General features: G+C 46.1%; 1 protein-coding gene across 3 annotated transcripts in view; it reads left to right on the plus strand.

Moving 5' to 3' along the window:
* Positions 1–15312, plus strand: part of LOC116986351 (glutathione synthetase-like) — a 54889-nt gene that overhangs the window by 22767 nt on the left and 16810 nt on the right. For 2 of the 3 annotated variants that reach the window (XM_033041801.1, XM_033041802.1), the window contains 4 exons: positions 6326–6460; positions 7951–8096; positions 8805–8880; positions 9668–9807. In XM_033041801.1, the coding sequence (XP_032897692.1) occupies positions 6326–6460; positions 7951–8096; positions 8805–8880; positions 9668–9807 (497 nt within the window). The remainder of the gene's footprint in view (positions 1–6325; positions 6461–7950; positions 8097–8804; positions 8881–9667; positions 9808–15312) is intronic. The other variant, XM_033041803.1, reaches the window with a different exon arrangement.

Here is a 15312-nt window from a genome sequence, read left to right on the forward strand (position 1 = left end):
AAATGCTGGAGTAACTCAGCGGGACAGGCAGCATCACTGGATAGAAGGAATGGGTGATGCTTTGGGTTGAGACCCTTCTTCAGACTAGAAAAAGGGTTTCGACCCGAAACGTCACACATTCCTTCTATCCAATGATGTTGCCTGTCCCGCTGAGTTACTCCAGCATTTTGTGTCTATCAAAAGGGAGCTGTTCTTTAGTTTCTGAAGATGTTAATTAAGATAAATCTAGTTTCAATTGATCAGTCGGGTTGAGTTTACTACCATATGCATGAGCACGGTGAGGTACATGTGCAATGAAGATCTTACTTCCAGCAGCATCACCGGTGCAGATTCCGGCAAACACAGAAAAACTATTACAGTAAACCCTTGTTATAACGGATTTTGGTTATAGCGGGCAGATGGACCGACCTTCACTGCCGACACCACGTTGGAGAGGATCCGGATGGAATTTATGAGAATGCTCCCAGGAATGATTGGGTTAACATATGAGGAGCGTTTGACGATTCTGGGCCTGTAGCTGCTGGCCTTTAGAAGGATAAGGGGGGACTTAATTGAAACTTACCGTCTAGTGAAAGGCCTGGATAGAGTGGATGTGGATAAGATGTTTCGACTAATTGGAGAGTCTCGGACCAAAGGCCATAGCTTCAAATTAAAAGGACAAAACTTTTGGAAAGGAGATGAAGAGGAATTTCTTTAGTCGGAGGATAGTGAATCTGTGGAATTCAGTGCCATAGAAAGCTGCAGAGGCCATCAATGGATATTTTAAGGTGGAGATTGACAGATTGTTGATTAATAAGGATGTCAGGGAGAAGGCAAGAGAATGAATTTGAGAGGGAAAGCTAGATCAGCCATGATTGAATTGCTGAGTAGACTTGATGGTCCGAATGGCCAGATCCTGCTCCTTGTGAACTTATGAAGATAAAAATATCTCCAACAGGGCTTTGGTAATCGCCTCCCTTGTTTCCATTAGCATCCTCGAATAGACCCAGTCAGGCCCAAGAGACACTTCCATTCTAGTTCATGCTAATATCTCTGACATTCCTTCTTTCCCTTGCGTGCTCCAGAATATTCTGGGTTCCTCTCCATTTACTCACCTGCCTCCAACACTCTGCTCTCTGGTGAATACTGATGGGAAGTTTTAATTTGGGGTTTTACTCATATAATTTGCTCCATGCAAAGATTATTATTTTGGCTATTCATTCCTTCACTACCCTCTTCAAATATACTTATAAAAGGTCATAAAGTGAAAGAGTAACTCAGTGGGTCAGGCAACATCTCTGGAGAAAATGGATAGGTGACATTTTGGGGCGGGGCCCTTCTTCAGAAGAAACGGCCCACAGGGAAGAGTTGGTCGCAGATGGCATCAAGCTTTGAGTGATGTCATCCCAAAAGTCACCTATTCATGTTCCCCAGAGATGCTGCCTGACCTGCTGGGTTACTCCAGTACTTTCTGTCTCTTTTTGGAAACCAGCATATGTAGTTCCTTGTGTCTCTACTTATAAAGGATTATGGGATTCTTCTAAATCCTACTTGCCAGTGAAATTTCGTTGCCACTTTTAACTCTGCTTATTTCTTAAATTCTCTCAATTTCCGCTTTATGTTGCAGAGGATTCATTCAATGTATAAATTTCAAATACGCATCATGCAGAGCTGCCAAGTAGTACGGGTTTTCCGTATTTTGTATGTAAATGCGATAAGAATACGGATGTACGGTTTTGTGTTGTTAAATATGGATTTTTTAAAAGTCCGTATTTAACAACGCAAAATCGACCATAGATAATCGTTACAACGAGGTGCAGCGGGGCAGGTGGGAGTGGCCGGGATCGGCCCGACTTCTTGTTTTGTTGCCACGCCACTCGCCAATGGAGGGGTGGTGGCCCAGTGGGGTTGACTTAGGATCTTGCTGCTTGGAAAATGCAGGGATGTGGGGGGTCATGCTATACCTCTGTGGGTGCCGCCTGGCCCGCTGAGTTCCTCCAGCAATCTGTGTTTTTTGTTTGGCTCTGGAGTTGAAGGTGGACACGGGGGGGCTGGAGTGGCTCAGCAGGACGTGCGGCGGCTGTGGGGAGAGGGAGTGGGTGGCGTTTCGGGTCGAGACCCTTCTTCAGACAATCACAAGTACTCTCACCGATGAGAGTTCAGTTCAGTCTGAAGAAGGGTCTCGACCCAAAACATCACCCATTCCTTCTCTCCAGAGATGCTGCCTCACCCGCTGAGTTACTACAGCTTTTTGTCTAACATCAATTTCAGAGTTAAATAAAAAACAGAGTGCTGGAGGAACTCAGCGGGCTAGGCGGCATCTGTGGAGGGAATGGGTTAGGAATTGTATCGGGCCAGGGTACTTCTTCAATAGGAAGGAACTCCAGATCAGGCACGATATTCTTCCGATTTAAATCCCATTTGTTTTCCTATTTGTCCATTTTTTGTGCCTGATTATTTGGCGGCCAATCAACTGTTGGCTCTAAGGGGGTTGCGTCCAATCACCGACCAGCTTCCCTTAAAATTCCCGTCTAATCAACAAATCGGTCTCCTCCCGTCCAATCAGCTGCTGTCTCCAAGGGCGTGTGTCCAATCACATAATGCGCTTGTCACTCGGCAGCCAATCACACGCAATCTCTGAGGGGCGATGCGACCAATCACCGACGAGCTTCCCTTACTGAAGCAGACGATGGCTGCAGCCAACACAGAGAGAGAGAGAGAGATACAAGAAGGCAGCTATGACATATAATACACAATAAACTGTTTGACAAATACACAACAAACAAGTTATGCAATCTTGTACGCACATGTATGAACGCACATAAAAAAAGAATTTCAGCAAAATAGCCCCGGGTAAAAGTACTGATTTCCTCAGCAAAATACTGATTTTCAGGTACAGGTACTAGAATACTGAAATGCTGTGACAAAACTTGGCAGCTCTGATCATGTGCATCTTTCGCTTCCTTGGTCCTTTCTTAACTAAGTTTCCCCAAACTTGCCATTTCACCTCTTGCCCATGGCAGGTACTCTGAACTCTTGCCTTTAAGGCCTCCCACTTATCAAAAATTGTTTTCTCTTTTGGAGCTACTCCCAAGCTATTTTTGACAGCTCAATTTCTACACTATAGAAATCTGCCTATACTGGGCCCTGGGGCCTTTCATGAATAGGAATAGGAATACTTTATTGTCACATTTGACTAGGCACAGTGAGATTATTTGCCTGCATACACAATGTATACAAATATCAGCCACCTACGGCGCTGATGAGGTTACAAAGCACGCCGGGTCCCCATTGTCCATTGTTCTCCTCTCAGTTCCCTCACGGAGGCCCCCCACTTCGCGTCCTCCATTGTTCTTCCCCCTCCCTCACGGCGGTCCTCCACGTTCTCATCGACCGTCGACTATGGGTCGAGCCACGAGGCATCGCCGCCGCCACGAGGCTTCACCACCACGGAGACCCCAGCGTCGCGAGGCTTCACTGCCGCGGTTGCCGCTGCCGAGGTCACCACTGTCGACACCCTACTTCACCCCTCCGTGAAGTGGGGCGCTGCACGATTGTCTGTCTGTTTTTTTGTCTTTTTAAAAATGTTTAATGTGTGTTAAAAGTCTGTAAATAGTCTCCGGTTTGTTTTATATGGGGGGGAGGGGGAGGGAGTGGTGGTCAGGGGAAACTTTTTTTCAGTTTCTTACCTTGCCGGAGATGCGATTATTTTCCAGATCGCATCTCCGGTCGCTCTGAGGCCTACCATCGATGGAGCTGGAGGCCCCCTCGGACTGACTTTGTGCCCCAACGCGGGGAATGGACTTAACATCAGAGCCGATCACTTGCCTGGGATCGCTCTAACTGTGGCCTGCGGACTTTACATCGAGAGCTCACACTCGGGAGAGGCTAGACGGGAGCTCCAACGGCACAGAGGCTCGACCAGCCCCGACAAGGGGTCCGATCGTCCGGCGCGGGGGAGCTGACATCCCCCCCGATGCAGGAGCTGATTGCCCCGATGCGGAGGGCCAAAACGCCGCTGGCTACGGGAGGCAAGATCGTCCCGTCAACAGAAGGCTGGAGGCCCCTGACCACAGCAGTGCAAAGAAGGGATGACAGTGAGGAATGTGGAGGAGTCACTGTGGTGGATGTTTATGTTAAAATGTATTTTGTGTGTTCCGTTACTTTTTATTTGTATGACTGACTTGGCAAATTAAGTTCCTCATATGTTGCAAAACATACTTGGCTAATAAAGTATTATTGTGATTGTGGTGCTGTCAGCCGCCAAACCCTTTTTCCGTGACTTGCTTGAAGCTTATTAAAATCTGTTCACCATTCCTCCACAGGCACTTCTATCAATTTCCCATCCTTACTGCCTAATGCAGGATCACTACAGCATTAATATTTCCTAACAGGAAATATTAGGTGATTTGCTGAAAGGACTCTATATACTGCTTCGAAAAACGGGTTAGGGGAGACTGAGCAGAGGGCATGGATTTAAGGTGAGGGGAAAGGTTTAAAAAGGAACTTGAGGGGCAAATTTTGATTTACAATAATACTTTATTGTCACATGTTGCAAGTGACAGGGAAATTCTTTGTCTTGCATACCCAAGGTATACAAAGAGTTGCCACATAAAAGGCACCGACAAAGTTACAATGTATCCCGCGCCAGGTCCTCCTTTGTTCTCCCCCTCCCATACTGAACACTGCAAGAAAGAAATTTGACTGTACCTAGGTACATGTCATAATAATGTAACATTGATCCATAGTTTTAGATGTACAGCGTAGAAACTGGCCTCTTGGACCACCGCCAACCATCAATCACCCGTGCACAACTTCCTTGTTATCCTACACAATAGGACAGATTTATGGGGGCCAATTAACCTACAAACCTGCATGTCTTTGGGATATGGGGGGAAAACTGGAGCACTTGCAGAAAACCCACACGGTCACAGGGAGAACGTACAAGCAGTACCTGTAATCAGGACTCCAGGTGTGGTCTCACCAAGACCCTGTACAACTGCAGTATAGGAGCAGGGAGGTTCTACTGCAGTTGTACAGGGTCTTGGTGAGACCACACCTGGAGTATTGCGTACAGTTTTGGTCTCCAAATCTGAGGAAGGACATTATTGCCATAGAGGGAGTGCAGAGAAGGTTCACCAGACTGATTCCTGGGATGTCAGGACTGTCTTATGAAGAAAGACTGGATAGACTTGGTTTATACGCTCTAGAATTTAGGAGATTGAGAGGGGATCTTATAGAAACTTACAAAATTCTTAAGGGGTTGGACAGGCTAGATGCAGGAAGATTGCTCCCGATGTTGGGGAAGTTCAGGACAAGGGGTCACAGCTTAAGGATAAGGGAGAAATCCTTTAAAACTGAGATGAGAAGAAATTTTTTCACACAGAGAGTGGTGAATCTCTGGAACTCTCTGCCACAGAGGGTAGTCGAGGCCAGTTCATTGGCTATATTTAAGAGGGAGTTAGATGTGGCCCTTGTGGCTAAGGGGATCAGAGGGTATGGAGAGAAGGCAGGTACGGGATACTGAGTTGGATGATCAGCCATGATCATATTGAATGGCGGTATAGGCTCGAAGGGCCGAATGGCCTACTCCTGCACCTAATTTCTATGTTTCTATGTGAGGCAGCAGCTCCACCGCTGCCCCACTGTGCTGCCCCAGCAAAGGGGAAATGTGACCAACTCTTGGTCAGAGTTGTGCAGAATCATATTCCTGGATAAATTCAGTTTGTTTAGTTTATTGCCACATGTATCGAGGTACAGTGAAAAGTTTTTGTTACATGCTAACCAGTCAGCGGAAAGAAAATGCATTGATTACAATTAAGCCATCTACAGTGTACAGATACATGATAAAGGGAATAACATTTAAGGCAAGATAAACTCCAGTAAAGTCTGATTAAAGATAGTCCGAGGGACTCCAATGATGTAGATAGTAGCCCAGGACTGTTCTCCAGTTGTTAGTAGGAGCTTTCAGTTGCCTGATAACAGCGGGGAAGAAACTGTCCCTGAATATGGAGGTATGCGTTTTCACACTTCTGCACCTCTTGTCAGAGGGGAGAAAGGCGAATGTCCGGGGTGCGACTCGTCCTTGATTATGCTGGTGGCCTTGCCGAAGCAGTGTGAAGTATAGATGGAGTCAATGGAAGTGAGTTTGGTTTGCCTGATGGTCTGGACAGCATCCACAATTCCCAGCAATTTCTCACGGTCTTAGATGGAACTGATCCTGAACCATGCTGTGATGTATCCCGATTAAATAGATTTGGCAGAGGTGGTGGTGGGAATATGAAAGGAGCAATAATTCTGATATCTAGGTGTATATTAGCTTTAAGCTTCCTCTGTTGTTCCACAGATTTTGATCCCAGTTGTACCAGATGAAGTTCTACTGAACAGTGGTCTCATCCAGCACCTAGCGCTGAATGCCAAAGATGCAGCTCTCCTTTATGGCGTGCTTATGAGGACCAAAGAAGATCCAAATTCCAGTGAGGTCAGTGCTGGTGAAAGTGGCCTTTTATTTTGGGCGATATGACTTTACATTTCACTTTAAACTTTAGAGATACAGCCTGGAAACAGGCCCTTTGGCCCACCAAGTCAGCACCAACCAGCGAATCACCCATACACTAGCACTAATAAAGACAATTGTTTAAATGGGGTAAGGGGATTAGGGGTTCAATGGCTTCAGACTTAGAATAACCTATTTTGGGGGTGGGGGAGGGGGAGAGAATAGGCGGCCTTTTCAATAGAAATTATTTTTATTACTGCAAGGTACAATTACTAGATGCTGTATGTTATATTATTTAACAGAGTATTGTTGCAGAAGTGTCAAAAGAAACAATTGCTTGTCAATTTTAAAGGCCACCTGTTGCAAAACTGACAGATTGTGTTAAGAAACAATGGTGCCTGAATACCGAGGGCATGTTACATGGAAACAGGTTTTTTGCCCTAATACTGTTTAAACTCAAGATAGCTTTTTCTCTGTCTGAAGAAGAGTTTCGGACTTTTTTTCAGTCTGAAGAAGGGTTTCGGCCCGAAACGTTACCTATTTCCTTCGCTCCATAGATGCTGCTGCACCGGCTGAGTTTCTCCAGCATTTTTGTGTACCGTAGCTTTTTCTCTGGTTGTTAATCTCCAAAGTAACCTTTGAGAAGTTCCCTCGATTCGAATCACGATTGTGTTACAATATGATACGATAGAACTTGATTTATCCCGGGAGGGAAATTGATCTACCAACAGTCATAAAGCACAAGATACATGAAATATGAGATTAAAGTGACGTGGAAAGGATTGGGGATGTGCAAAGATTTGGGGGGGGCGGGGGGGGGGGTGCCAGGGGAGTCAGACAGAAGGGGGAGGAGTAGTACAGTTTGATAGCCACGGGGAAGAAGGATCTCCTGCGGTGTTCTGTGCTGCAACTTGGTGGAACCAGTTTATTGCTGAAGGTGCTCCTCAGGTTGACTAGTGTATCATGGAGGGGGTGAGCTGTATTGTCCAAGATGCTCTGCAGTTTGAGGAGCATCCTCCCCTCCAAGACCACCTCCTATGAATCCAATTCCACCCCCGGGACGGAGCCAGCCTTCCTGATGAGTTTGTTAATCCTATTGGCGTCCGTGGCCTTCGCCCTGCTGCCCCAGCACACGACAGTGAAGAAGATGGTACTGGCTACCACTGGTTGGTAGAACACCTGCAGCATCTTGATGAATGGGTGGAGACTTCTCAAAACGTACAGCCGGCTCTGTCCCTTTTTGTACAGGGTCTCAGTGTTGCTGGACCAGTCCAGTTTACTGTCCAGGAGCGCTGTTATAAGCAATGTTATAAGTAGTTTGACCTTGGTGATAGTGTTCCTTAATTCATCACTTGTATTGTATTGTGCAACTGTGCGTTATGCAGAGCTACCTGTATTAGATTTTGCCTCTAAAGTTGATAACTCCAGTGTCTCACATACTGAGTTGAATGGATCTTACACTTTTTCCCTTCTAGACAATCAGCTATGCTCCCTTCACCCTGTTCCCATCGCCGGTACCAACAAGACTCTTCAACCAGGCATTTGAGGTCCAGCAAGACTTCAACTTGCTGGTTGATAAAATCAGCATGGATTCCGAATTTCTGAAAAATTCATTAGCAAGGTAAGATTCGGACATTGTGACTTACGACCTCTTGCCACCATCCCCACCTATCTACTCACTGTAAATGGCACGATTGTAATCATGTCTTGTCTTTCCACTGACTGGATAGCACGCAACATAAGCTTTTCACTGTACCTCGGTACATGTGAGAATAAACTAAACTGAACTATCACTTACCAGGTTTTGTTCCAACCCTCTTTTTCAGTGCTCTCCACCAAAGGGTCACAGTTTAAGGATAAGGGGGAAGTCTTTTAGGACTGAGATGAACAAATTTTTTTTTCCTGTGAAACTGTGGAATTCTCTGCCACAGAAAATAGTTGAGGCCAGTTCATTGGCTATATTTAAGAGGGAGTTAGATGTGGCCCTTGTGGCTAAAGGGATCAGGGGGTATGGAGAGAAGGCAGGTACAGGATACTGAGTTGGATGATCAGCCATGATCATATTGAATGGCGGTGCAGGCTCGAAGGGCCGAATGGCCTACTCCTGCACCTATTTTCTATGTTTCTACTATCAGTCTGAGGAAGGGTCCCAACCTGAAACGTCACCTATCCATTCTCTCCACAGATACTGCCTGACTCACTGAGTTCTCCAGTACTTTTTTTTTTTCTGCTCAAGATTCCAGATCTGCAGTTTCTTGTGCCTCTCTTTGTTTTGTTTGTTTAACTACTGCAATCATATCAAATATGTTTTCCTTGCTGTCACTTCTAGCACAGCAGAAGCTGATGAATTTACAGCTCGCCTGTTCAACATCTACACTCGGGTGCTTGATGAAGGCATTGCCCAGGTAATGGATTGTGCTTTGTACTGTTAAATTCATGTTCTAGGAGCAGAATTAGGCAATTCGGTTTGCTTCGCCTTTATAACCATGGCTAATAATCATGACTAAACTATCTTTCTCTCTTCCCTTCCCCTTCCTTCTCCCCATAACCCTTGACACCCGTACTTATCAAGAATCTGTCCATCTCCACCTTAAAATTATCCATCGACTTGGCCTCCGCAGCCGTTTGTGGCTATGAATTCCACAGATTCACCACCCTCTGACTCATTTCCTTTCTAAAGATGTGTTCTTTTATTTTGAGGCTATGGGTCTGGTCCTAGACTCTCCCTCTAGTGGAAACATCCTCTCCGCATCCACTCTATCCAGGCCTTTCACTATTCGGTAAGTTTCAATGAGGTACCCCCTCATCCTTCTAAACTCCAGTGAGTACAGGCCCAGTGCCATCAAACGCTCATCACATGTTAACCCAATCATCCCTGGGATTATTTCTCGTAAACCTCCTCTCGACCCTCTCCCATACTAGCACATCCTTCCTCAGATATGGGGCCCAAAGCATTACTGGATTAAAGTTCAGTTCCCACCGTATGAAGTGCTGCCCTGATCATGACAAGGTGGAAGAACAGTTCAGTTCTCTCAATTCTCAAAGAACATTTGATTTCTGAAATAATTACCACTTTCTTAAATCCTACACACGGGAAATGAGGTACGGAAATGCATTGCATGGAAAGTGCTTGACCTCTTGCTTTTGTGTAAACTAAAGTCTGATCTTTTTTTATTAATTTCCCTTGTTCAGCCTATTACGCTGGGAGTGAACAGATCAGATTACATGTTTGACAAAAGACCCAAGCTGACTGCTACTTTGAAACAGGTTGAGATTAACACCATTGCTGCCAGTTATGCAGGATTGGCTGCCAGAGTCCCAGAAGTGCATCGGTAAGATTCCACATGGATGACTTCTGCCAGTTTAATTGATGTTGGTCTTCCCTTTTTGTGTCCGGGCTCACTGTCTCCTCCCCGCTTGCATCCATCCTGGAACTCACCGCTCATAACAACTTGAGCATGGATGGACATGGTTCTTCTTACAAGTGGGCTCAGTAGACTAATTCTGTACAATTTGCTAATTGGAGATGTGCTTGGGTAGGGCCATGCTCTACTGGACTGTTTCTAAGTTTCCAAGAAAATAATTTTATTGTGCATTTCCACTTTGCCCATGTGACAATAAAAGCTCCATTGAGCTATTATTCAATACCGTGGATGTTTCCACCAGTGGGAGAATCTAACTGATGGAATAACAGTCTCGGTGGCGGCGCGACTCGTTGCAGCGGCTCCTACAGCCTGCTGGGGGGGGGGGGGGGGGGAACCGTTTTAAATCTCTTCCCTGTACGGGAGACCCGACCTTTTCCCTGTCGGGTCTCCGTTGTCGTTGGGGCCTAGCACCGTGGAGCGGCCTCCAACCTGAACGACCCGGGGGCTCGGGAGTCTGCGGAGCTGTGGAGCTGCGGACTACTCACCATCGTGGGGCTGGCCGGCCTCGGTGCGTGGGGAGCGGTGGTGACTCGCTGCTGCGACTCGACTCCTGGGGCTCGGAGGCTCCAGCAACGCAGCCGCAGGTCCGGTGGACTGTCGGGACATCGGGAGCTCACGGGTCCGGGGGGAGAGAGAGAGACCGCTTCCCGGAGCTCCCGCAACGCGACTTCTCCAGCCCGTGTCGCGGGGTTGGAACGACCCGGAGCGGGGTCATACATCACCCGGCACGGCTTCATGGCCGTGGGACTCACCATCGCACGCTGGGGCTCCGACCTTGTACTTTCAGACCGGGAGCGGGGCCGTAAATCGCCCCGCGCGGCCTAAAATGGCCGTGGGACTTATCATCACCCGCCTGGGGCTTGGACATCGGGAGAGACATGGAGAGCAGGGGAGAGAAAAGACTTTGCCTCCATCACAGTGGGTTCACTGTGATGGATGTTTGTGTGAACTTAATTGTGTGTATGTCTGTAGGACATTGTCTTTGTTTGTATGGCTGTGGAAACAAAATTTCGTTTGAGTCTCACTGGGGCTCAAATGACAATAAATTGTATTGTATTGTATTGAATAAAAGGACACACCTTTAGAATGGAGATGAGGAGGAATTCCTTTAGCCAGAGGGTGATGAATCGGTGGATTTCATTGCCACAGAGGGATTTTCTTTGGAGATACAGCGTGGAAACAGGCCCTTCGGCCAACCTTGTCCGCGCCGACCAGTGATAATCCTGTACATAAACACTATCCTACACACTAGCGGCAATTTACAGAAGCCAATTAACTTACAAGCATGTACGTCTTTGGAGTGTGGGAGGAAACCAGACCAGCCAGAGGAAACCCACGCAGTCACAGGGAGAATGTTCAAATTCCGTACCAGCACCTGTAATCGAGATCGATCCCGGATCTCTGGTGCTATAAGGTGGCAGCTCTACTGCTGTGCCACCCGCTGTAGAGGCCATGTCATTTGGGTATTTTTCAAGCGGAAATTGATACGTTCTTTATTAGTAGGGGTGTCAAAGGTTATGGGAGAAGGTAGGAGAATGGGGTTGAGATGGGGGAAAAATAGATTGGCTGTGATTGAATGGCAGGGCAGACCTGAAGGGGTTAATGGCGTAATTCTGCTGCAATGTCTTATGATCTAATACCTGGATCTTTCTATTGACAAGCACTTTGCAGAATTCATGATTTGGCTTCAACAAGATCCCAAACCACCCTAGCAGTGGTCAGACTGGAAGATTGGCCTGGTCAGTTTCCTGTTTAGTTGTGCAGTGGCATAGTTAGTAGAGTCTCCAGCTTCCCGGCTTCGTCCCTGGCCTTGGGTGCTGTCTGTCTGCAGTTCCTGTGATCTTCCTGTGATCATGTGGGTTTTCTCCTGGTGCTCTGTTTTCCTCCCCCATCTCAAAGATGTGCAGGGTTGGTATGTTAACTGGCCCTCTGCAAATTGGCCCTAGTGTGTATGTCACTGGATGTATGTGGCTGGAGTTGATGTGAATGGAATAGATTGGGATTAGAATAGGATTGACATAAATGGTCAGTGTGGACCCATGTAGATCCAAACATAGAAACATAGAAACATAGAAATTAGGTGCAGGAGTAGGCCATTCGGCCCTTCGAGCCTGCACCGCCATTCAATATGATCATGGCTGATCATCCAACTCAGTATCCCGTACCTGCCTTCTCGCCATACCCTCTGATCCCCTTAGCCACAAGGGCCACATCTAACTCCCTCTTAAATATAGCCAATGAACTGGCCTCGACTACCCTCTGTGGCAGAGAGTTCCAGAGATTCACCACTCTCTGTGTGAAAAAAGTTCTTCTCATCTCGGTTTTAAAGGATTTCCCCCTTATCCTTAAGCTGTGACCCCTTGTCCTGGACTTCCCCAACATCGGGAGCAATCTTCCTGCATCTAGCCTGTCCAACCCCTTAAGAATTTTGTAAGTTTCTATAAGATCCCCTCTCAATCTTCTAAATTCTAGAGAGTATAAACCAAGTCTATCCAGTCTTTCTTCATAAGACAGTCCTGACATCCCAGGAATCAGTCTGGTGAACCTTCTCTGCACTCCCTCTATGGCAATAATGTCCTTCCTCAGATTTGGAGACCAAAACTGTACGCAATACTCCAGGTGTGGTCTCACCAAGACCCTGTACAACTGCAGTAGAACCTCCCTGCTCCTATACTCAAATCCTTTTGCTATGAAAGCTAACATACCATTCGCTTTCTTCACTGCCTGCTGCACCTGCATGCCCACTTTCAATGACTGGTGTACCATGACACCCAGGTCTCGCTGCATCTCCCCTTTTCCTAGTCGGCCACCATTTAGATAATAGTCTGCTTTCCTGTTTTTGCCACCAAAATGGATAACCTCACATTTATCCACATTATACTGCATCTGCCAAACATTTGCCCACTCACCCAGCCTATCCAAGTCACCTTGCAGTCTCCTAGCATCCTCCTCACAGCTAACACTGCCCCCCAGCTTAGTGTCATCCGCAAACTTGCAGATATTGCCTTCAATTCCCTCATCCAGATCATTAATATATATTGTAAATAGCTGGGGTCCCAGCACTGAGCCTTGCGGTACCCCACTAGTCACTGCCTGCCATTGTGAAAAGGACCCGTTTACTCCTACTCTTTGCTTCCTGTTTGCCAGCCAGTTCTCTATCCACATCAATACTGAACCCCCAATGCCGTGTGCTTTAAGTTTGTAAACTAATCTCTTATGTGGGACCTTGTCGAAAGCCTTCTGGAAGTCCAGATACACCACATCCACTGGTTCTCCCCTATCCACGCTACTAGTTACATCCTCGAAAAATTCTATAAGATTCGTCAGACATGATTTACCTTTTGTAAATCCATGCTGACTTTGTCCAATGATTTCACCACTTTCCAAATGTGCTGCTATCCCATCTTTAATAACTGACTCTAGCAGTTTCCCCACTACCGATGTTAGACTAACTGGTCTGTAATTCCCCGTTTTCTCTCTCCCTCCCTTCTTAAAAAGTGGGGTTACGTTTGCTACCCGCCAATCCTCAGGAACTACTCCAGAATCTAAAGAGTTTTGAAAGATTATTACTAATGCATCCACTATTTCTGGAGCTACTTCCTTAAGTACTCTGGGATGCAGCCTATCTGGCCCTGGGGATTTATCGGCCTTTAATCCATTTAATTTACCCAACACCACTTCCCGGCTAACCTGGATTTCACTCAATTCCTCCAACTCCTTTGACCCGCGGTCCCCTGCTATTTCCGGCAGATTATTTATGTCTTCCTTAGTGAAGACGGAACCAAAGTAGTTATTCAATTGGTCCGCCATATCCTTGTTCCCCATGATCAACTCACCCGTTTCTGACTGCAAGGGACCTACATTTGTTTTAACTAATCTCTTTCTTTTCACATATCTATAAAAACTTTTGCAGTCAGTTTTTATGTTCCCTGCCAGTTTTCTTTCATAATCTATTTTTCCTTTCCTAATTAAGCCCTTTGTCCTCCTCTGCTGGTCTCTGAATTTCTCCCAGTCCTCCGGTATGCTGCTTTTTCTGGCTAATTTGTACGCATCATCCTTCGCTTTGATACTATCCCTGATTTCCCTTGTTATCCACGGATGCACTACCTTCCCTGATTTATTCTTTTGCCAAACTGGGATGAACAATTTTTGTAGTTCATCCATGCAGTCTTTAAATGTCTTCCATTGCATATCCACCGTCAACCCTTTTAGAATTAATTGCCAGTCAATCTTGGCCAATTCACGTCTCATACCCTCAAAGTTACCTTTCTTTAAGTTCAGAACCATTGTTTCTGAATTAACAATGTCACTCTCCATCCTAATGAAGAACTCAACCATATTATGGTCACTCTTGCCCAAGGGGGCACGTACAACAAGACTGCTAACTAACCCTTCCTCATTACTCAATACCCAGTCTAAAATAGCCTGCTCTCTCGTTGGTTCCTCTACATGTTGATTTAGATAACTATCCCGCATACATTCCAAAAAATCCTCTTCCTCAGCACCCCTGCCAATTTGATTCACCCAATCTATATGTAGATTGAAGTCACCCATTATAACGGTTTTGCCTTTGTCGCACGCATTTCTAATTTCCTGTTTGATACCATCTCCAACTTCACTACTACTGTTAGGTGGCCTGTACACAACACCCACCAGCGTTTTCTGCCCCTTAGTGTTTCGCAGCTCTACCCATACCGATTCCACATCCTCCAAACTAATGTCCTTCCTTTCCAAAAGAAAAAAAAAGGACCTGTCACATGGCTGTTTGCCTTTGCGATTTACTTTAGAGATACCATGCAGAAACGGCCCACCGAGTCCGTGCTGACCAGCAATCCCTGTACACTAGCACTATCCTGCACACTATGGACAATTTAAATTTTTTATCAAAGCCAATTAACCTCAAACTGTACGTCATTGGAGTGTGGGAGGAAACCCACACGATCACGTGGAGAACATAAACTCCTTACAAACAACGCCCATAGTCATGATCGAACCCGGGTCTCTGGCGTTGTAAGGCAGCAACACTACCGCTGTGCCACCGTGCCACCCCCCTTCCCTCCCCCATTGTGTCGCCTCTGAAAGATTTTTGTGCATAAACAAGATTTTTGCATCCTTTTAATACTGTGCTGGCTAATTTTATGTGTACTTACAGTGCCCTCCATAATGTTTGGGTCAAAGACATTTACATTGCATTGCAGTGTCCCAAACATTATGGTGCCCTGTAATGGAGGGACCATGGATAAACACGGCTGTACTTTCTACGTGGTGAAATCAAAATGTGTAAAAATGGCCTTTATTAAAATCTGACAATGTGCACTTTAACCACATGTGATATTTTCTATTACAAATCTCAAATTGTGGAGTACAGAGGCAAATAAATAAATGATGGGTCTTTGTCCCAAACATTATGGA

The sequence above is a fragment of the Amblyraja radiata genome, chromosome 23 (genome assembly GCF_010909765.2).
Source record: "Amblyraja radiata isolate CabotCenter1 chromosome 23, sAmbRad1.1.pri, whole genome shotgun sequence".
Classification (NCBI taxonomy): Eukaryota; Metazoa; Chordata; class Chondrichthyes; order Rajiformes; family Rajidae; genus Amblyraja; species Amblyraja radiata.